General features: G+C 37.8%; 4 protein-coding genes and 1 long non-coding RNA gene across 7 annotated transcripts in view; 3 read left to right on the forward strand and 2 right to left on the reverse strand.

Annotated features, from left to right (window-relative positions):
* LOC105392845 (zinc finger protein 184-like) overlaps positions 1-24,310 on the reverse strand; it is a 342,691-nt gene that overhangs the window by 115,904 nt on the left and 202,477 nt on the right. The window lies entirely within an intron of this gene.
* LOC125488551 (zinc finger protein 85-like) overlaps positions 1-24,310 on the forward strand; it is a 144,504-nt gene that overhangs the window by 56,697 nt on the left and 63,497 nt on the right. The window lies entirely within an intron of this gene.
* Positions 1-24,310, forward strand: part of LOC105389492 (zinc finger protein 70) — a 153,202-nt gene that overhangs the window by 37,138 nt on the left and 91,754 nt on the right. The window lies entirely within an intron of this gene.
* Positions 1-24,310, reverse strand: part of LOC125489162 — a 232,846-nt gene that overhangs the window by 14,500 nt on the left and 194,036 nt on the right. The gene's annotated exons all lie outside the window — the stretch shown is intronic.
* On the forward strand, positions 1,517-2,779 carry LOC125488573. 2 transcript variants are annotated; one of them, XM_048624020.1, is made up of 3 exons: positions 1,517-1,863; positions 2,126-2,282; positions 2,361-2,779. In XM_048624020.1, the coding sequence occupies exons 2-3, from the start codon at positions 2,165-2,167 to the stop codon at positions 2,759-2,761; spliced, it is 519 nt and encodes a 172-aa protein (XP_048479977.1). In that variant the 5' UTR covers positions 1,517-1,863; positions 2,126-2,164; the 3' UTR covers positions 2,762-2,779. The 2 variants fall into 2 exon arrangements, with proteins under 2 accessions (XP_048479977.1, XP_048479976.1); XM_048624019.1 differs by having other exon boundaries at positions 1,521-1,863; positions 2,136-2,282.

Genomic DNA, 24,310 nt, shown 5'->3' on the forward strand with positions numbered 1-24,310 from the left:
GATGCGGGCCGCCTTCGATCGGACAAGGTGGAAATCATTGGGGGAGGCCTATGTTCAGCAGTGGACGTCCTATGGCTGAGATGATGATGAAGATGATGAGTGTTACGTGAAATCTCATATTTCACTGGCAACATTTCTAGTTTTACATCGCTAAAATTAAATTTTGTGCCTTCGGAATACATTTTAATTATACTACTTAGTTAGAAGTCATTAATTGCTATTTGAATATATTTCTCATGTTTTAGTTGTACAAAACCACACTATAAGATGGAGGATGGCATGGACATAGAGGAACATGATCTGTTGAACAACCCTACTGTGAGGAGTGCGGCTGTCAGCCGCGTCTTCAAGGTATCTAGATAAGAAATGTACACTACGCTGTTCAAATTATCGGACGTAAGTCGCGGAGGTAACCTTGGAATGACTTTCAGCTTTTAGACGTCCGCGAGCGATCTGGCACGAACTGTCCCAAAAGACCGTGCACACTATCAGTCGCGGCCGTCAGCCTCGTCCGTACCAGGCCTGTGTCACTCCGCGCATGGGCGGCGCAGGCGCCAGCCTGGCGCCTGCCCCATCGAGGGGGCGAATCTAGTCGGCTGCCGCAAGCGGAAGACGATACACGCGCGCGCTATTTGTTCCTATTTCGTACTACTTTATGTGGTATTTAGGTATTTATTAAAATTTATGAAGAGAAAAATGGACAAAAAAATACTGTGCCGTATTTAAGCAATTAAATACGGATCGTGATCCAATTTTTTTTTTTTTAGATTACCAAAAGATGCTGACAGGTAAAACTAATCTAAGTATTTTATTGATTTCTTCTACGTTCCTTATTTGAAATGAAATTAATCCGAACTACAAACCCTTTTTTTCTCCATGTTGAACAAAGTGTATTCCAATTTTGTTTTCGTTAAAGTAGTTATTAAATTTACAGACACAACTACCTTCAAAATGTATTAATGAATCGATTATAAAATGTGCGCTGAGTGGGATTAGTGCTTAACGAAACTAACACGTTCTGTATCATAATATAAATTATATCCATAATATAAATTATAACGAAAAAAAAACATGTTTTCACAAAATTAAATGTTTTAGGTACTCTAAGTACATATTTTCATACATATTTTATGTACTTCAAAATATCTTAACTATGAAATTTAATTGTTATTGTTTTTACTGGTTATTTCCAATAGAAAAAAAGTTTGGAATAGCTTTGTATTCTAAATTCAAATTAATTTTGTTTTAAAACATGACATTCTTTTTACAAAGTCAGTCCGTTGCTTAGTAAACGTTGTAGTCTGTGGTGCTGAGGCAACCCTAAGGTGGCTTCTTTTTCAATGCGTATAACCACGTATAACTTATTATGCACCGTAGTCCAGTGAAATAAGGCGCATATTCCCTCAAAAATTAATTGGTAGGTAAGTAAATAAAAACGTGTGTGGCTGGAACGCGATCTAAATTAGATCTTATTGCTTATGGAATGGAGTCATATTTCTTTGCAAGCCATTGCGAAGATGGACTTCTGTACCTGGTACTAGTTATTATTCTGTGTCCGTACGTAAGCCGCGTCCACTAGAGTGTCGGCTCCCTTACGTCTAATTCTGTCCTATTCTGAACCTTAGTCTGTGAAATAAAAAACTAACCTCTCTGCACTTGACAAGTGACAGTCAGATACTGCAAGAAAATAGAAAAAAAAATCTCTTACCTATTCTACAATACAAAACAATTTCTTTTAGCATTTAATAATTGCTATATCTTTCCCGTTAATTCAAGAAAAACATCACTGTTCTCAAAACTGCTGAGTTGATGCTAAGTTATGGGTCAATAAACTGCGGAAACAAGTGACACTCACTCACGCAGGTAAGAGATCTTTATAACCAACAAGATTTATTTACATCTTCTCGAGTTGAGATAGTCAACACTAGCATTAGAAGCTTCTGTATATTACAGTGAACTAAAGTCAATGAACAGTGTGACAAATGCCTTAACTATAACTTATAATATTATAAAAACTATTCAATTGTTATTACATGGCCTTGTACTTATTTGTATAAGGGTGGTTTCACTTCTAGCTCTACAACTAACTATGATAAGTAATATAAAAGTATGTACGAACTCTCAGTTATTTCTAGCGTCTGTTTCTGCAAGAGAGCAGTATAAGATGGAGGACGACATAGACATAGAGGAGCATGATCTGTTGAACAACCCAGCCTTGGGGGGCGTGTTTCCAGATCTTACCATTTTGAAAAGTGAAATCGTGGATTTCAACATTAGTACAGGTAAATTTCTAAACTCTTTAGCCCTGTTTAAGCTAAAAGCAATATAATTTGTAGGTTCTTATATCCTATACCTTTCAGAAACTCCGACAAAGACACAAGTTCCAGAAAGAAATGAAAACCAACTGGATGGTACTTTGGCATCGAACAGTGGAAGTCTTCCTCCCGTGTGCCCCACGCATGACACAGATGTCAAACCTGACATATGTATAGGCATTGATGATACAAAAACTATTGTGGGAAATACTCGTAATTTATCAGAATCTGATGTAATAGTTTGTCATTGTAAAAAGGACTCTGAAGACACAGATGTCAAACCTAACCTCCTATGTACTGACATTGATGATACAAAAACTTTAGTGAGCAATAATTTATCAGAATCTGACAGAATAGTCCCTCAAGTTTACAGCAACAGAATAAAACTGAATAGCGGAATAGATGTGAACAGTATCCTAGAATTAGACTATAATATTAAGAAATAAGAGAATATTAACATTAAGAAGGAGGACATGTGTTATGATACTGAACCAGATGCAGTGATCACAATCAACTCTTATGGAGAAAATAGCAGGAGAATAACAATAATGGAAAAGTATTTACAAGTGAATGTAGTGCTTACAGACTGTTATACAACTCTATTGAACAATAACTGTTACTGTGCTCAGTGTGCAGTGTTGTTCCCCACCACTGAAGCATATAGTGAACATTACACGAGCACACACACCAAGACCACTAACTTGACAAAAATCTCCGCTTCTCTTGTGACTTGTAATCAAATTATTTACACATGTGAGAAGTCTTTTGTGTGTGATACATGCAAGAAAACGTACAACAATAAAAGTCATTTGAAGCGGCACATGTTAGTTCACACGGGCAAAAGGCCATTCCAGTGTGACCTTTGCTCGAAAACATATAACCAAAGTAATCATTTGAAGACACACAAGTTACTTCACACTGGAGAAAAACCATTCAAGTGTGAAACTTGCAAGAAAACTTTCGACCGCATAAGTAATTTGAAAATTCACATGTTAACCCACAGTGGCAAAAAGCCGTTCGAATGTGAAACATGCAAAAAAAAGTTCATGCGAATGAATTACTTGAAAATGCACAGGTCACTTCATACTCGTGAAAAGGCATTCGAGTGTGGTACTTGCAAGAAAACATTTAGGCACTACACCACACTGAAAAGACACAAGTTAATTCACACTGGCGAAAAGCCATTCCAATGTGACATTTGCAAAAAACTCTTTAACCAAAGAAGTGCTTTGAATAGACACAAGTTACTTCATACCGCAGCACAGCGATATGATTCTGAGGGAGTCTGACAACAATGTGAGATCCGGAAACATGAGGAAACATAGTACAAACCACATTTCACAAAACTTAAACTGATGACATTACCAAGCTTGTACATTTATGAAGTTGCAGTATTCGTCAAATCGCACGAACGAACATAAACTATGTGCATTCTCGAGGAGGACAGCTCTCTTCGATAATAGTATATTTGGAATGTTTACAAAAATCTTTAACCGCTTACCACAAAATATAAGAGAGACGAATAATATGATTCAGTTTAAAAATAAATTATAAAACTTCTAACAGTATAAGTATATTACTTACTAACATCATTAAAATATTTACTTACATCTCACTACTACTCACCACAAATCAACACTAATCTTCAATACTCACATATACTATCCATCACGCACACTCACATAGCTTGGAAGCCATCACGTGGTACTAACAAATATACTTCACGACCCTAGCTGTAGACACACGCCGGATGATGTTTACTTCAATATTGTTCTTTAATGCAATGAGAATACAGTAGAAAATAATTATATTACTTTTTCAATAGACACAAATATTACTATTACGCTATTACGAACATTTTTCTGTATCATGTTGAAATGTTTCACTACCTACCCAACTTGTGGAATAAGTTGTATTGTAGACTTTATTTAAATTCAATTTGTAATACCTAAGAAGCTGTTTGCGATAAACATGTTATACTTACACCTATTTAAGTAGTTTAATGCACCTACCTAACCTAAACTGTACGTAACTTAATTAGTTAGATACTTACCAAAGTAACAGTAATTTTAATAGCAGTAGCAAGTAGGTACATAATGTAAAACTAACACCTACATAAGTAGAACCTATCTATAATTAATATTAAAACCTCTGTCTGCGACAAAAATGAAATACTTACCTACTATGTAATGTAATGTACCTACTTACTCAGCCTGCACGTACGTTATAATCATTTTATTAGTTTAAGTACTTACACGAAAGATGCCTGGCTACCCATAGCACAGGGTATCCTAGTTTGGGAGCCAGGAACCAAAATGTAAACCTACTTATGGCTAATAAACGTTTTCATTTTTCATTTTTAATTTTTTATTCTAGTAGTAAAGACATTTTATAATCTACGTGATTTTTTTTGCAAATACTGATGTGATAATTTATTTATTTAAACTGGAACACCAGCAACAGCTTAAACAAGTAACATTTAACAAGTAAAGTAACAATTATAATTTTAATAACTGTTTTATAACATTCGTAAATTTTCTATATGACAACTTTAAATAAAAAAATGTAGTTATTTAAATTAACAATGGACAACATTTCAAAAAACTAAAGCTGCTATAAATCGAAAACCATTTCGAGATTTAGCACTTAAGGCCACAAAAAAAATGTTATTGTATTTTTTGGATGTATCATTTTCGAGAAAATCATGAAATAGTAAAAAAGTGCTGATGACGTCATGCATCAGGTGCGATGCATTTTGATGATCAAAGCCTATAGATTTAAAAACAAAGTAACTGTCACTTTCATTTTTGATTGACGTTGACGTTTTATCGTGACGTTGTTGTTTATTTGGGTAATTTTCATTAATTCTGTTCTGACACTTTCTTACTATTTTTTTTATTTATTAATAAGAGATGACCTCTATATAATATGTCCCAGAGCATGCCACCGCCTACACAGCTGAAAAAATGCTTCTGCTTATTTTTTTACATGATAAGTACCTACTTTCCATCATTAGAAATATCAAGGTCATTTCAAAATGACCCATTTGTTGGTTGGCATGTAAACAAAGTTTAAATGTCACTTGTCAGTGTCATTTATGTTTTTTTTCGAGACTCAGGCAATAGACAAAAATAAAAATTGAGCCTAATATGTGACGTTTAAAGTTAAAAATATCATGCAAAAATTTATGTATAAACAAAATAAAAATACGGGTCTACTAATTTTCTATAAACTTTCCGAATAACTAATAAAATATAACGTAACGGCACCAGTAATGGACACTGACCCAGTAATGGACACTTACAAACTTATTTTGTCTAAAATAAGAGTATGCATAGTTTTACGAAAATTGCAACACCTTAGTTTCAAAGCCTAGACATCCCTCCTTGTTATATAAACAAGTTATTTATGTCATCCATTTAGATTAAAAATTGTGAAGAAAAAAAGTTCATTTGACGGGGGTTCACAAATGAAATGGAGATTTGTTAAGGAAATTGTTAAAGAGGTAAGTGTAGAATATTGTTGGTAATTTCGTTTTATTTTATTTTAAATTGACTTTCTTGATTTTATGGAAACTATACTAGATTTCCGACATATTTTCAAAGGAATAGGACAGCTTACCTTTATGGAAATGATTTCAGGGGGGGTGTTCATTACTGGTTTGCAAATTTTCAGTAGATCCAGTTATGGACATGTGTCGAAAATAATGTTTTAAGGTAATGTTGTGTTTTCTTATTTAATTGTCTTTAGAATTTCATAATTATATTGGTAGTTTTTGTAAAACATGAATAAAATGAAGGATACCAGTCTTGTACAGGTGTCCATAATTGGGTGTCCATAACTGGATGTTTCACATTTTCCATGAAAAACGTAGGTATATACGCCCAAGCAAATGGGAGATGCTATTATGGATGTAAAAGATGGCCACTGCAGCCAAGCGTTATGGAGACACAAACATGTTCCACAATGAAATAAAATTAGTAATATGATAAGTAGTAGTTAAGCACATCTAAATATGTGAACCCTTGGTGGGTTCCCGCAGTGAACCAGCATGGTGGGAAATGGTCCAAGCTTAGGAATGCAGTTTAGACCTAGAGGCACAAGCACAAAGGTTTCATTCGAGAGAGCCAGGTGCAGGTACTTACAGACCCACAGAGAATAGAAATAGACAGTGATCGTGTGACAAATATACCAGTGAAGCTTGGTAAGAATACCATGAGAATTTGAAAAGAAGTGGCATTAGGGGGAGAAGGAATTAAGAGCAAAATTTTAGTAGAAAAAAGGGAAGTGAGAGAAATGGTTCTGAAAACCCAGATGATATGATATGACGAGAGGATTGTGGGAACGGAAGAGGTTGAGACGAGAGTGTTGTTTCAGGAGAGAACATTGACCTAGATGTGGGTGCCCGTACTGATACGGTCAATGGTGCATTTACACGTCTCCGAGATCATCTCCAACATAGATCTGAGGAAAAGCTGCCATGAAGATCCTGTTGGTTCACACATAAAACGCCGCAAATGAAGTTGGAATAGCCATACCCTGCGTAGAGACTAAAACCCAATCTTGAGACAGGCTCTCGAATGGGATCCGCAGGGCAAGCGTAAGCAAGGCCGATCTAAATAGACCTTTCGGCGCTCGATCGTATGGAGATGTGGAAAGTTTGAATCACGTGGTCCGATGCAAAGCTGGCTGCTGTCAACAGTCTGGGATAAAAAACTGTTGTGTCTGCATTCTGTCCCACTGGGGGAACATAATGATACCAAGTAACAGAATAAAATGCAGGAGGACAGAATTTATAATGTTGAATTGGAAATTTTTGTGTTTCTGTAAAACTTTTTTTTTCAGAAAGTTAAATTTTCCGTCTTTGATTGTTCCCATAGTGTAACTGGCGACCAAGCCTGTTTGTGTAAACGGTTATGATTACTAATTATCATTACAATTATAATAATATAAGTATAAAACAATATTTTATACTTTTATCAAATAAAAAATCACTGTCCAACATTGGGTGTCCATAACTGGAGGTTGGGTGTCCATTACTGTGGTTTTAGGACATATTTTACAAATATACAATTTCCTGAAATACCAATAGTTTAAATCGAACTAGTGTACATTCATCTTAAACGGCAAGATATTCCTACGATTCATACCAACTTTCAATATTCTAACTCAAAAACTGTGCGAGTAACAGCCAAATCATTTGTAAAAAATCCTTAAGGTGTCCATTACTGGTGCTGTTACGTTACATACAACGCACGAACACAGAGAGGACGAGAAGATGGTGTAACACGAGGTAGAGCTGGGCAAAAAAATAAGGACATCTTAGGGCTATCGGAGAGCGGTGGTAGCTCAGTCGGGTAAGCGCCCGCTTCTCACGCCAGAGATGCGGGTTCGAATCCCGGTGCTGACATGTACCAATTAGTTCTTTTGACTTAAGTACAATGTATACCATCACTCTTACGGTGAAGGAAAACATCGTGAGGAAACCTGCATGTCTAGATTTTGCACATCTAGATATGTGATCCCACCAACCCGCAGTGGAATGCCAGCATGGTGGGAAATGGTCCAAGCTTAGAAAGGCAGTTTAGACCTTGGGGATATGCACAAAGGTTCCATTCGAGGGAGCCAGGTGCAGGCACTGACACCCCCACACAGAATAGAATAGAATAGGGCTATCGGAAACCCTTAGAGAGGGACACGATGACCCTGAAGTCTGGCCACATGCTCTACCATCGGGAGGGTAACCAACTGTCCCAAGGTGGCGTAGGATTTCTTGTCAACAAGACCCTTGTCAGCAACGTAGTGGAGATCAGTAGTGTGTCGAATCTGGTAGCGTACCTTGTACTTAAACTAACCGAGAAGGATTCCTTGAAGGTCGTACAGGTATATGCACCAACCTCGACACACTCTGACACAGAAGTCGAAGCAGTATAGTTACGAAGATATCTCTAGGGCTATCAAGTGTACTGCTAAGACCCAATATAACATTGTGATGGGGGACTTCAACGCCAAAGTGGGAGTACAAGAATGCAAAGAATTGAGGGTAGGACCCCATGGCTTTAGTAGCAGAAATCGGAGAGGGCAAATTCTTATTGACTTCCTCGAATGAGACAGACCAGAATGGGCTGTACTTGATGAATTCTTTCTATGAGAAACATCCCCGGAGAAAGTGACCATGGTCAAGCCCCGATGGTGTAGGACGAAATTATGACTTAATTATGACTGACAAGCGGCACATATTCAGAGATGCCTCAGTGATCAATAGTTTTTAAACTGGGAGTGATCACCGACTCCTTGGAGGCACTCTGAATATCAACTTCAAGCTGGAGAGAAGACGACTGATGAAGCAGGCCCTTCGTCCCACGCTGCACCAAATTGAAATTGGCATTGCAACACCAGCTTCCAAAGAGAACAACAGAGCCGATTCGAATCGCTGCTAACCACTACGGATATTGACGAGGATACAGTCCAAATAGTAAAGACTGTTTGTGGGCTGGGCCACCATTATCTTGAAGAGATTTTAGCATATATCTTGAAACATAAAATAGTTCTCAGTAACTGGCCATGTAGTAACTGGCCACTAGAATACCTATGCCAGTTACTACTAAATATTGAACGATTTTTACAAAATTTATACCACAGAAAATGCTATTTAAAACCAAGGTAATAAGCTGTATTTTAAGTTAATTTACTTGCAAGTAGCAAATTGGGGTAACTGGCATAGGGGGGCCAGTTACTAAAAATACTATAAAACTGGAACCAGTAACTGGCCAAGTCGAAAAATGCAATAAAAAATCTAATTAAGGATTAAATCAGTACAAATTATGATTGCTTAGCTCAAAATCTATCGTTGTCACTATTTAAAGTCACTCACAGAAGCTGGGGACAAAAAATATCGCCTCTCGAAATAATGTCTTCGCTTAACGTTTTCTTAGCGCACAACCATTTTATCAGACGCACTGTCGCCGACTGTCAGAAAAATGCGGGTATTTTGAAGACCAATCCTTCAAGCGGAATGAGTCTGAACTAAAATGAACGACAACTTACTAGTGGTTAGTGTCAAGCTGTAACAGATGGCGTGCTGTCATCGTGTTTCTTATTTTAGGCGAATAAAAAGCTGTGTGGCCAGTTATTGGGGGTGGCCAATTTCACCAATGTTTACCCTATACCTTATGAAAATATAGATGTTATAGGTAAGGTTTATCATATGTTGTGAACGTTATTAGTGTGAAATGAAACATTTTGTTTTATACGTCGCAATACGGACCCCATAATGCTACTTAGAGAATTCCATACTATATTCTTATTTTTTTATACATACTGACGTTCTTTCTTTCGTTCCAATATCTATCCAAATATTTCTGCCATACATACCTGTCTAAGTTTGCGTTTCCCACACAGTCTTTTAAAAAAATTGCAGTGGATTGATTCTTTCATTTCCATTGTATATCTACAGTTCTTTCATTGCCGTGGAAGTTTGTTTCATTGCCGTGGGCCTTTGTTTCATTGCCGTGGACGCTTGTTTCATTGCCGTGAACGCATGTTTCATCGCCGTGGCACGAAATTTTTAATCATCCGTATCTCATTCAGTTTTTAACTTATCTGCTACCCATTTAGTAAGAACACTAACATTAACAAAAACTTTAATAAAAGCGTTTTTCTAATATAAAAAACCTTAAGATAAAAAAGTCCACGGAAATGAAGATTTTTTAGGACTTGTTGAAATCCACCCAATTACAAAAAAATAAAAATAAACTATTGCTTAATGGGGTATTATTTGCAGAAAACAGCCTTCAAAGGTACTTGAGTGGAAATTACCAAGTTAGTAAATTGTTTCAGAAAGTTGAAAGATTCCTGTTATGTCATTACTAAGGACTAATTCAGTTAGAAAAAGTATCAAATTAAAGGGAAAATAAAATTATTTACTATTTTTTTTTATTTAAGTTACATTTTTGAATGTAAATTCTTAGTAAAATGTTTAAGTCTGAGTTGTAAGATTTATGAGATAATTGTATTATTAATACTAAGTAAATGAACTCAAATAATTATTTTACACATTTACTCACAATAAATTTTCAAAATGGCGACCTCCCACAGCAATACACAACATACATCTACGCAAGAAATTTTCTTTAAGTCGCCTATACGCTTCTCTGTTTCATTGAGATGTCACTTTTTGACAGATGTCACATTTTTGAGAAAAGTTACTTTTTTGACATGTTTAACTTTTTGACAGATGTCATATTTTTTACATTTGTCACTTTTTTGACTTAAAGAAAATTTCTTGCGTAGATATAGGTTGTGTATTGCTATGGGAGGTCGCCATTTCGAAAATTTATTGTGAGTTAATGTGTATAAAAATATTTGAGTTTATTTACTTATTATTAATAATAAAATTATCTCATAAATCTTATAACTCACACTAAAACATTTTACTAAGAATTTACATTAAAAAATGTAACTTAAATTTAAAAAAAAAGTAAATAATTTAATTTTCCCTTTCATTTGATACATTTTCTATCTTAATTAGTCCTTAGTAATGATATAACAGGAATATTTCAACTTTCTGAAACAATTTACTAATTAGGTAATTTCCACCCAGGTACCTTTGAAGGCTTTTTTCTCCAAATAATACCCCATTGAGCAATAGTTTATTTTAATTTTTTCGTAATATTGGAATCTTGCGGAGTTTTTAAAATTAATAAGGGACCATGAGCATATCTAGTTCAATTTTTAATTTCAAGTTGAAAATTCAGAGCAGTCTAGCTCGATGATATAATTTGAACTTTTGACATAAAAATAACTAACTTACATTACAGCTAGGAAGCTGAAACTTTTATGGTTAAAAGAACAACTTAAGAGGATGACGCAAAAATAAAAAATACTTTAAAAAAGTTATCCAAAAAAATTATAAAACATAATTAATCCACTGAGGTCGATTTTCGTAGAAAAATTTGAAAAAAAATCATAACTCCTACTACTAAAAATTGCTGAACATACATGGGGGTGATTTGGCTACCCCTTGACCTAAGGAATCAAACATTTTCCTTTGGACGTCACTCTTTGGGCCACCCTGTATAAGGTGGTCCTATCGTGGGAGTGGTAGATAGGAAACACACAAACTCAGGGTATACAAACGTTCACTGTATTTCAAGGTTCTTCAGACACGTAATATGCAAGTGAGGTAGTCTTTGCTTACAACTAGGTAATAGTCGCGAAGGGGATGCAAGCGAGCGTGATCCAGCCGGGAATATGGTTTGGCGCCGACTGCCTGCGCGTGTGACTGCGCGGGCTCCGCTGGCCGGTGGCGCGAGCGGGAGTGCGCGGGGGTGAAGAGTGAGCGCGCGGGACGCGGTATGCGCAGAGAAGCTGCGCGAGAAACGGCGAGGCGGCGTGGGACGCTAACATTTTAGGCGCGCGATTTAATTTCGCGGTAAAACTAAAGATAGTGATGTTACATCCTCCCCCTCTAATCCGAACTAAGCGCCCTCGCGTTCGGAGTAGCATACTGAGCAGCCCTGGTCCTCCCCCTAAACGGATCGTCGTCCTCGACGGTGGTGGGGTGGTCTGCACAGGCGTTCTTGATAAGCCTCCCCCTGAACTAGGACAGGTCTGAGGTCGTGGTAGAGCCGAACCCGTGGGTCGTGCTTCCTCACAGGGTTGGTGTGTGGCCGGGCGTCGCTGGCGTGGTTCGGTATGGCTCGCCTGAACCACGTAGGAGTCTGCCGGTGATGGCTAATTTTAGGTGGATGAGTACCTACCTGTATGTCTGGCCTAATGAGGCCGGTAGTGGTACGAAGTCGAGTCGATATTATGGCACAAATAAAACAACTTCTTATCACTTAGTCAGTTTAAATGATGGATCTCATTTACAGTTTATATTGAAAAGTTTTTTTTAGTTTTGTCAATAAGTCATAAGTTTTTTTTAGTTTCGATAGTTTTTTAAGAAGTTTTCTAAACTAAATAATTGGATTGTTTTGTGTATTCTTTCTTTTGAATCGTATTTATAACATTGGGCAGAATTTATGGGTTGTTACTTTCGACCCATGCCTTGTTACTTTCGTCCTGACCATGGGGTCGAAAGTATCAATTTCCCTTTTTTTTGAGGCTTTAGAAATGCTAAAATTCTAGATGTATTAAGTAAAGTAATAATGGATATTTGTAGACTATATACGAAAGTTTTATGTGACTATATTTATTTTATCGTAAATGTTATTAATAAAGAGAAATCAGACAGAAAATGCAAACTGTTACTTTTGTCCCCGGTCTCCCCTACGTATCTCCACTAGTTGGGCGCCACTATGAGGTGGTCCTATCGTGGGAGTGGTAACTAGATAGGAATCAAACTCAGGGAATACACAAGGTTCACTGTATATTTTAGGTTCTACAGACACGTAAATAGCAGATGAGGTAGTCTTTTGCGTATAACTAATAATTCGCGAAGGGGACGCAAGCGAGCGTGATCCAGCCGGGAATATGGTTTGGCGCCGACTGCCTGCGCGGGCTCCGCTGGCCGGTGGCGCGAGCGGGGTGCGCGGGGGTGAAGACTTAGCGCGCGGGACGCGGTATGCGCAGAGAAGCTGCGCGAGAAACGGCGAGGCGGCGTGGGACGCTAACATTTTTGGCGCGCGATTTAATTTCGCGGTAAAACTAAAGATAGTGATGTTACAAGCATCTAATTAAAAACAAAATAAATGCGATTACATTGATACCTACTGAAGTGAAATTTAATTTTTACTTCTTATTTAACTAATTAGTACCTAATATTAAAAATAAGAACTGATACTAAAAGTTTTTCACTATAGCTTGACTGTCTCTAATTAATTAACGGTACTTTACCCGATGAATATAATATATAAGTCCATGACTTTAACTTTACCACTTTCTGCACACTGACTGACTGATGTGACTGACTTTCACAAATTGACCATCACTTTAAAACACTCACTGTTAACACTTCCGATGCTCCCGGTCACTGGGAGGACCCCGAGAGCCGCGGTCCCGCAGCGGTCACTTCCCGCTCGCGCCGTCCTCGCGCCTGGCTCGTGGGGCGCCCTGCAGCTGGCTCAACCGCATCACGTTCATCCGAGTGCTCCTTTCGATCTTCTTGCTGATGCACTTGCTCAGATATCTTGGTTGTCTGGCAGAGATCACTTTTAGTGATAAGACCGCCTTTTGTACCCTAATTAAGTTGCAATTTCTAATTCCTATGATTCTTTGTTGATGTGCAAATAAAGAGTATTCTATCTATCTATCTATCAGGCATAAGATCATAGCAAATACGACGGCAACGACGAGTACGCATATGTAGGTACAGATTAATTGACCCCAAATTATTTATTATATTCTCGTTGTGCTTGTCAATTTTGTTGGAGTATCCGATTTGTTTAATAATATCCCCTGTTTCTAATTCTGCTCGTTCCGGCCGGGATGGAAGCTTGCTGTTGCACCTTTTTTAATTCAAATTCAAATGGTTTAATCGACGTAAAATTTACAATTATTTTGTCGATAGTCATCTACCACCATTTCACAAAGGCCCCGTCATCATTGAGAAGGAAAGAAATGGCGAAAGAAACTCCTCGAGCATCTTTTCAACTTTTTCCTTATAATCTATTACAATTTTTACTTATATCTAGTACCTACGAGTACAATTTTACTTAAGTACCTAGGTGGTTCCTGAAATTTACCACTACATGTGGCAATGTTACGGGGAAAAAACAAAATTAGTATACAGGAACCACCTCCTTTACTCTGCGGCTGGGTGTCAGCAGGGAGACCCACTCGGTCCAGCGATATTCAGTCTGGCTATTCATCCGGTGATAACCAAAATTAAATCTAAATTTAACGTGTGGTATCTCGATGATGGATCCATAGGAGATGAAGCAAAGCACCGCTCTTCAAGACCTTGACTCCATGATCAAAGAATTCCAAAACATCGGACTACAAATTAAATTTCTCTAAATGCGAACTTTTTATCAACCCCAACCTACCGACAGACAAACAAACAGACATCCATAGTAAATTTAACTCTCTGGCACCCGGTATCAAAATCTTAAATAAAAGCTCGCTTCGTCTCCTCGGATCCCCAGTTCTTGACGAATCGATTCCCAAATATATTGACGATGAAATCACAAAATTCCAGGAATCATCGCATCGGCTGGTACAAATTAATCCGCAAATCGCCCTGGTAATCATCAGATACTGTCTTTTCGTTCCAAAATTTACCTATGTACTGCGATGTTCACCTATTTGGAGACACCAAAATTTACTTAATAATTTGGATGCGATGATCAGAAATACACTAACCGAAATTCTAAATTGCCAACTGGATAACCGCAGCTGGGCCCAGGCATCGCTGCCGATACGGTTCGGTGGCCTGGGCATCCGCTCGGCGTCCAGTGTGGCCCTCCCGGCGTTCCTGTCCTCGGCACACAGCACGGCTGGCCTCTACGGAAAGATAATTTACCCATCGCTTGGCGATGCAGAGGTCACCTACTTGGCCGAGGCCAGGAGCGCCTGGTCAGATATCGCTGGCCCACAACAAGATGTCCCTCGACTACCGGAATCCCAGAGGCTGTGGGACGAGCCGATCTGCAGGCAGGTTCAGGAAAATCTCTTAGAAACTGCCACCAGCCCTGCAGACCGCGCCCGCCTCATGGCTTCTGCCGAACCGGAGTCGGGACATTGGTTGAGGGCCCTTCCATCTGCGAGTGTGGGCACACTGCTGGAGCGCAACACCTTTAACCTTTCTGTCTGTTTGAGACTAGGCTGTAAGACCAACGAGCCACATCGCTGCCGTTGCGGGGACCCCGTCGACCAGCTAGGCCACCACGGCCTCTCCTGTCAGCGGAGTGCCGGCCGATTACCCCGCCACGCGGCCCTTAACGACGTCATACGTCGGGCCTTTGCGAGCGCCGGAATCCCCGCCATTCTGGAGCCCACCGGCCTGGCGAGAGACGACGGGAAGAGGCCCGACGGTATGACCGTAATGCCCTGGAAGTACGGGAAATGCCTAGTGTGGGACGCCACCTGCACCGACACAGTGGCCCCCTCCCACATCCAGGGTAGTGCCGCGGCGGCGGGCACGGCGGCGGCTGCTGCAGAAAACCTCAAACGGCGCAAATACAACGGTCTGTCTGACAGCTACATATTTGTGCCGTTTGGGGTTGAGACCCTGGGGCCGTGGGGACCCAAAGCGCGACGATTAGTAAAAGAACTTTCTTCGCGCCTGGTCGAGGTATCAAGGGACCAGAGGGCTGGCAGCTATCTCAGCCAGCGCATCAGCCTGGCTATACAGAGAGGGAACGCTGCCAGCCTCCTCGGAACCATCCCGGGCGACGGCAGCGAACTAAAAGAAATATTCTACCTTTGATAAACTCCTGTTTATTAAGGGTAGAATATTTCCAGGCCAGTTATAAGTATTTTATATTATTATCATTTTTATTTGAAAAATATATAGATAGTTTAGTTAAATAATAAGTACCTATATCCATTTAATTTTTTCAATAGCCTTAGCTGAGGTGGACAAGACCACGCGTTTTTGTCGTTTAAATAATCATTTATACTATAGTAAGCTTTACTACATAATGTAGATTTAACATAATTCTAAAATTTTTGCTCAGTAAGGTTTATTGCTTCATTTGATAATTTATTATAAAAACGTATACAGTTCCCCATGAATGATGTGTTTGTTTTCGAAAGTCTGGGTGGGGAAAAGCAACTTATTTTTGTTTCTGGTCTCAATACCGTGAGTGGCTCCTACTTTACTAAATGAATTTAAGTTTTTACGAACATACATAATATTTTCATAGATATATTGGCATGGAACAGTTAGTATACCTATTTCCTTAAACGTATCTCTTAATGAAATTCTAGACCCTAATACATATATGGCTCGAATTGCTCGTTTTTGCAGAACAAAGATTTGATTAATGTCAGCCGCTCGTCCCCACAATAGAATTCCGTAAGACATAACACTATGAAAATAACTAAAATACACAAGCCTGGCTGTATCTACATCTGTTAACTGTCTAATGGTTCTATCTAACCGCATAAGCTGCAGAACTCAATCTACCGGCTATCCTCTCAATATGGGGTCCCCATTGCAACTTTGAGTCAATTGTAATACCCAGGAATACCGTTTCATTTACTAACTCTAGCTTATCGTTATTCAATGTCAAATATGTCTCTACTTGTCTTACATTAGGCAAAGTGAATTTAATACATTTTGTTTTCTTGGAGTTAAGGTAAATGTCCCAGTAGTTGACACAATAGTGGCTATAACAAAAACGTTGTTAGGGAAAAACTTTTATTACGAAATCAGGCGGTAACCAAGTAACAAAATTTGGTAAATCAGTCTTCTATCTAAATTATCTCCTTACAATCAAGTATCTAATTAAACGTTTTTTACTATTTTCCGAGAAAATTCAAACAGTCTCAAAATGTACCTATAATTGATAGGAAATTTTTCACTTCGCCCAGTAATTGACAAAGCAGTTTTACATTCTGTGTTCCAGTAATTGATATGAAATCATCAACAAAAAAAATAAAAAAAATACAAAGTATTAAAAATCTGTCATAGCAAAAGTAAAGTAATTTTCATACATAAAAACACAGAACATTTTACACGTCTTCGCAACATATTTTACGCATTAACGTTGTTATTATAATGAGACCTTATGAAATTCACCATTCAAAATACGCATTATACAACAGTATAAATGTTTAATAGGAAAAAACAATCATTTAAACTTCTTATACAAATCAACAAATTCTAGAAAATATATTATATAGTCATCACTCTCGAGATCATCCGTACTATCATGAGGAGGCACCCACCTTTCAGCTTCACTTTCACTTGTAGAATATAATAAAACTTTTTTCTTAATTCCGAAAATATCTGTTTTCTTTTTCACTGTAGTTTCCTTGGCTTTAGATTTATCCATTTCTTGTTTCTTCTTTCGTCTTAATCGTTCTTATTCGTCCGTCTTTCTCCATTATCATTCTTATTATTTTCTTCCTGTATTTCCACATCATCTTCGCTTGAAGAATCAAACAATACTTTTTTGGTCATTTGCAAGGCGTCTAGATTCTGTTGTGCTGCAGTTTTATTTCCTAAATTCTTTTCTTGTTTAATCTTCATGGCTTCATCTTCATCTCTTTTTTCTTTGTCTTCAGCTCGTTTTTCTTTCGGTTCAATTTTTTTTTCTTTTTCCTTTGCCATGCTTAATATCTCCTTAACTATGGTGTTTTCTTGCGCTGGCGATAAAAAAGTTTTTGGACCCATACGCCAGTCAAGTCTTACCGTTCACTTTATAAGCATAATATAAAGTACATTGTATTTAAGGGCTGCAGCAGCTATTGGTAAAATAGATTTTACCTCTTCATAAGCTCGTAGCATTGAATCCTCACTATAAGCAAGCATTTTAACTTTAATTGGTGGCATCTTATCAAATTATAGTACCAGCAACGAAAATTTTATTGTAATTAATAATGTGTATAACCAATAGTTGATAGCTAGATTACCAGTACTTGATACCCTATCAAGTACTCGACCCGTGCAATATTTTCAACCCAGAAATAAACAAAGACAAATTTTATTGTATTGTGACCCTTACACCTTTGATATTACGAGCAAATTAAAAAAATCGTTTTGACCTATTACTTGATAGGGGGTATCAATTACTAGGTCTTTGGGTTTTTCTTGTTCTGGTAGATGATACTCGTCACAAACAAGTAAATATAATAAAAATTGGTAAAATAAGCATGAACCAGCGAAGTTACTTTACATGCAAAGGTAATTAAAACAATACGTACCCGTAAAACGCCAAAAATCAACTGCAATATCGTACCGGCGAACACTCCTAGCTTAGTTATTCAATTAACGAAACACAAGTAAACGCGTTGATGCAAACGGCTGCACGGGAAAAAAATTGTAACTTGAAATTGAATCGATGCAGAATACTCACACTTTGGTTATCAATTTAACAGACTTCAAAGTTCAAATATTGATAGGAGTGCGTTTAAAAACTGAATTAGTTTTCTTATTGTTCAACCATAAATTTGAAACTATCAATTACTGGGACCCTATCAACTACAGGGACATTTACCTTAAGAGCTAAATTATTTACAGTGAACCAATTAGCAACTATGGAAAGAGTACTGTTTGCATTGTCAAAATTGACTTCTTGTCGCTTCAACTTAAATATAAGTGAAGTATCATCAGCAAACAGTACTATCTCACATAATTTATCTACCAAAAACGGTAAATCGTTAACATATACAAGAAACAAGAATGGTCCTAAAATCGAGCCTTGGGGAACACCCATACTGACAGGACAGCCAGCCGAACGCACTCCATTTATGTCAACTAGTTGAGTTCTGTTGCTCAAGTATGATTCCAATAATGTAAGAGCTTTGCCAGTTAGCCCATAATATTTAAGTTTCATAAGTAGAGTGGCATGATCCACACAATCAAATGCTTTCGATAGATCGCAAAATACACCCACAGCATCAAGACGTTCCTCCCAAGCACTAAATATGTGTTTGACCAACGCGACACCAGCGTCAGTTGTAGATCGACCTTTGGTGAAACCGAACTGTTGGTTATGGAGAAGGCCGTGAATACTAAAGTGCGAAAGCATTTGGTGCAGCATAATTTTTTCAAATATTTTACTCAGTACTGGCAAAACTGATACAGGCCTAAAATTATTGGGATCATTTTTCTCACCAGATTTAAAAAGCGGTATTAGTTTACTAAGTTTCATCAAATCGGGGAATACACCGACCTCAATGCATCTGTTAAAAAGATTAGCCAAGTGGGGTGCTAGGATATCAATAACATGACTAATAACTTTAACGGACATGCCCCATAAATCTTCTGTCATTTTTAAATTTAATTCTTTATAAGTGGTAATTATGGTCTGTGTATTTATACCATGAAATTGAAAGTCGAGATCGCAAGGCGGTGCATTCCCTCTTAGCAAACGTTCAGCTTCAGCGCAAGATGAATCAAGGTTCTCATACCCCATTTACACTCTCGCCTCGGCCCTCGCCTCCTCGCTCGCCCGTCACTCGTGCGGAGGCGCGAATGTAAACACCCACTCGCGTGCGACGCGAGGGGGTGTTTACACTCTCGTGCAGAGTTCAGTTGTCTTTGAGCTAGCAACGATGGAGGACGTCGAAGTTTTAGCCGCAACAATAAAGAATTTATGTATGATCACCGATTACTTCGCCGTTTATGGACCGATTTTGAAAATTCTTTTTTTTTATGTATTGGGTTGAGATCCCATTTTTTTCAAATTTTGATTCCACCTCCAAGTGTGGGTAAAGGGTAAAAACAGGCTATGAATTTCCATTTTGCGTACCTATTAACCGATTGTAGTTAATGAAATTTAGAAAGTACATAGGTACATACCTATATTTTTAACATTAAAAAAAATATGATGGTGACCTTGAGCTGATCTGATGATGGAAACGGAAGGTAGTCAAGGGAACTCCTCAACGGTAGGTATATAGCAACTACTTCGTGTTTACTACTGACTAGTAGGACTTATAGGTATCATTTGCTTCTTAATTTTGATTGTCAATTATTGCAAATAAACTAAGTATAAATAAGTAATAAAATAAAATAATGATAAAAAAACGACTTCAAAAAACCACTAAAACGTAAGAAATAATTTAAGGTTTAGACATGGTTTAGACCTATTCTATGTGACAGTACTAATATTCTAAGCAGGTAAGTACTGCTTTTATTTCTTACGTTTAAGTGTTTTTTTATTATTATTATTTTATTGAAATATTTACTTATATGAAATTAAATGTTTCGTCTTGCAACCAATCCATTATACAACTGAGGAAAAAATACTACTTTATAATTATACGACGACGAACACAACCTGCGCGGCACGATGTAGAAGCCAGAATGAAGCGGACGCGAGAGTGTAAACACCCGCTCGCGTGCGACGCGAGCTCGACGCGAGCTCCTTTGACTCGTGCCCCAAAAACCGCTCCGGACGCGAGCGCCGCGAGTGGCGAGGCGAGCGAGGAGGCGAGCCACGAGCGTCTGTTCACACTCGCGCCTCGCCCCTCGCATTGTCGCTCGCCTCGCCACTCGTGCGAGAGTGTAAATGGGGTATCAGTTGTAGCTATCGGTATACTACGGAAAAAATCTTCAAAGACGGAAGCCACTTCTTCACTAGATGAAACAATTTTATCCTTAATTTTAAGTTCAAAATTTAAATCACGTGGTTTATTCTTCCCGGTTTCAGTATTAATGATATTCCATACGGTTTTAATCTTGTTATTAGAGTTTTTAATCTTTCTATTTATATAATCTGATTTAGCTTGGTGGCAAACGGCTTTGAATATCTTTGTATATTTCTTTACATAATCTCTAAAGTTATCGTCATGAGTAAATGTACGCTGTTCATAGAGATCATATAATTTACGTCTGCTCTTATAAATTCCCGATGTTGCCCAGTCATTAAGACTTAGTTTACAATTAACATCTAATTCTTTCTTAGTGAACACGTTTTCAAATTCTTGAGACAAACCTTGAAATATTTCCTTAAAGGCATCATTGGGATTTCTTTCAGAGCTTCTACAGTAGCCAAGTTTACTGTTTAATCGAGATTTAAACTTATCAATTCTGTATGATGTCATGGTCTGAACTTGAAAGTGGCTGACTTACGTTCAAAAGTACAAGGAAACGTAATAATTTGCCCACTGTGGTCGGATGGTAAACAATTGATTACAGAATGATTAGTAAAATCACAATTACAGTAAATATTGTCAATACAAGTGGCTGAGGTGGGAGTAATTCTGGTAGGTTCCAGGAAGACATTACTTAAATTATATGACTTGAACAAATTAATTATACAACATTTCATAGAAGTCTCAACTAATAAATCAATATTAAAATCTCCCACCACGACCATTTGTTTTGAGCTCTTAGATAAGATGGTAAGACTATCCTCCATCACTTTCTCAAATACTTTATAGTCGGAAGAGGGGGGCCTGTACACGCTTAAAATTATATACTTGTCCATCTCAACACAAGCTAGTTCAGCTATTCTTTCGACCGATAATTTTACAATATCTTTCCTATCCTTACATTTTAAATTTTTCTTTACAAATATTAATGATCCTCCTTTGTCTAACGATTTCCTATTAAATGAGCTAATAACATTGTAATTTTTTACATTAAAATTCATGTCATCATTTTTAAGGTGATGCTCAGTAATACAAATTATGTCTATGTCGTATTGTTCTAAAAATAACTCTAGCATTAGAAGTTTGCGAGAAAGCCCCTGAATGTTCTGGTGTACAACTCTCAGTTGCTCATCTCTTGTCGTGCATGGCAGTTTAAATTTACATTAGTATTACTACTAACTAGGGCAAAACACCCAGTAACTGACCACCTTAAGGGAGTTGTTCCAGTAATTTATCTGTAGCGGGCTCAATTCTCATCGCTTATTAAATCCGATTTTTGTTTTAGAAACTAGAATAACAGAGCTACATTCCTGAGTAAATAGCAAACATGTAGAAGTTACTAATTTTTTAATATATTTTTGCAAACAAAAAGTAGTGATTTTCCCAGTAACTGACCACTAAAATCTAGTAACTGACCACACTCGATGCCAGTAACTGACCACCAATTTAAAATGGTTTAAAAATGGAATTATGATTAAATCTTATTATTATTTATTTATTTGATTACTTCATGTAATAGTACCGATTCTCTGGTCTCTTTTAATGTGTGACACATCACTTATGCTCAAGGTTTCTTAACTGAAAAGTGCATTAAATTAATTAATCACATTAATGCATAATTTAAATAATATCTTATCCTAATAATCAACCATTTATTTATTAAAAACACAAGTTTATGCATTTTTGTTAAATACTAAAAACAAAGGAATAAACACACATGCACATAGTGAACACGCATTTTAAATTTACAGCTTTCAGGGAGATTAATTGGCCCCAATGTAGTACTTTCAGATAAGTCACAGAAAGGGCGATTTTGTTTCTCCGGAACAAGCCAGGATCAGTGGGACAGGCCCATGAAGCATTCATGGTGCCAGAAACGAGCATTTTCTTAAATATAAAGTAGCGAATCCAAGCGCTAAAGCCGGTCTTTTCCATATTCGGTATCAACTGATGAGGAGGAGGAATCGTGGCGGATTGTATTGTCGGCCTGGGAAAACATAAATTCCCCGCCGGAAAAGTAGGCCCTTTCCCCGCCGGTCCTTTCAAGGATGTAGGACCAGAGACAGATGGTTTTCATTATTGCTGAAACCCCACCCAAAGACTTTCAGTGCGGCTAAAAGAGTCATTGAGGCTAGCCATTGTAATTATGACCGAATCAGATATTGGGGGTTAGTTTTTCAGGATACAAAGATGGATGCCTTGACGAACGGGATTTCAATGACTTTGTTGAGGATTCAACTGGAATATTTAGGATGCTGTTGAAAAGTGCTTTCGTAGGTAAGTATTTGGCAAAAGACAGGAGTAGTCATTTCTGCAAGGGGGACAGGGAATCTTTGCCTCGTTGAAGAGGCGTCACTGAAGCAGAACATCGCTGTACTTTCTTCATTTTCCGCTGCTGGACTAATGTGTCTGCCAATGATAGTATAGCGTTGCCAGTGGATTCCGGATAGTTGTGGTATCGATTCCAAAAGTCTGGGGTGTTGGTCGTGGTAACAACTTATAGAAGAATGCCCCATTTCTTGTGTGCCAATTTTACCGTTCTGTTTGAAATCCTCTGGCCGTTCATAATGCCATTGAAGGGCGTGTTGGTGCACCGGCTGTAGTGCATTGTAGTGATGCTTTCTTTTTCCTATTTTGCTGAAGTGGCTTTGCCTGTCTTTGGAAAAATGTGGAGGCGCGTTTCGTCGGTAACGTATATTCGGGTTGGATCATTAATAGCGTCATTGAGGTCTTGTTCGCCAAGTGCTTTTGTGCTCGGGGAACCAATTTCATCTGGTTCACAAGCGCTGGCATTTGTTAGGTACGCCTTCAGCTGTTCTGAAGATAGCATTTCAGTATCTTTTCATAGAGTGAGATGGTGAAAGCCATTTGTCTCCTGGTCTTGCATTCTTGAAGGGACTGCTCCAAGGATTATCTTTAAGGAAAAATTGTGACATCTGTCTTTATCCTGGAGAATCCACATTATCCTAGGCTGATAGTATGCTCCACTAGCGTTTTTATCTTCCTCATCAGCTAATACCGAATCTGGAACAAACTTGGACTTTGTGTTTGAATTCTCTTTATTTTAAAAGGTGCTTGCATGTCACCCTGAATTATTTTGGAATGTCTTGTTGATCCTAGTTTGTCTCAGACAAGTGGAATTGCCTTTTCTATACTTTTTTTGCTATTTTGGCGCTTCTTCATCTCGCTGAAAGCTGTAAAAATATATCATATATAATAATACCAGTAACTGACCACCAATTTACCCAATAACTGACCACCTATGTCAGTAAATGGAAGGAGTGAAGATAGAATGCTCATATTTTGACACAAGAAAATGGCACATATGAGCTTTAATATTACGTTCTTATTTTGCCTAAATTCAGCTTCAACCAAAAATCCCAATAACCGACATAGGTGGTCAGTTATTGGAAAATCGCCGTTTCGTCGTCCAGTAACTGTCCACCCCATTAAAAACAATCAAACGGGAAATAACAAGCTGAATCTTATCAAAAACGTAATCTTTATAATTCAATCAATATGGTATATTTTTTTCTTTCAATGATTTCAATTTTTTTCATGGTAAATTTTACGATCAAAAAATTCACTTACCTTAACAAATACGTTAGTCACAACTGCAATTTACTCGGTTCGCGCGCCAACTGAACTTTTTCGATCGCTCACAATCCATCTGTTGGCGGCTGGCAAAATCTTTTGTATCAGTAATGCTCTCAATGAACCACAAAATAGACTGGATGTTCACTAGATGGCCCTGCTTGGCTATTTTTCTTATTTATTGGAGT

The sequence above is a fragment of the Plutella xylostella genome, chromosome 11 (genome assembly GCF_932276165.1).
Source record: "Plutella xylostella chromosome 11, ilPluXylo3.1, whole genome shotgun sequence".
Classification (NCBI taxonomy): Eukaryota; Metazoa; Arthropoda; class Insecta; order Lepidoptera; family Plutellidae; genus Plutella; species Plutella xylostella.

Excerpts from the sequence above, each read along its gene's own strand:
- LOC125488573 (XM_048624020.1), top strand. The coding sequence starts at position 2,165 with ATGGAGGACGACATAGACATAGAGGAGCATGATCTGTTGAACAACCCA. Across the intron at positions 2,283-2,360 it reads GGATTTCAACATTAGTACAG|AAACTCCGACAAAGACACAA; the intron begins GTAAATTTCTAA and ends TATACCTTTCAG.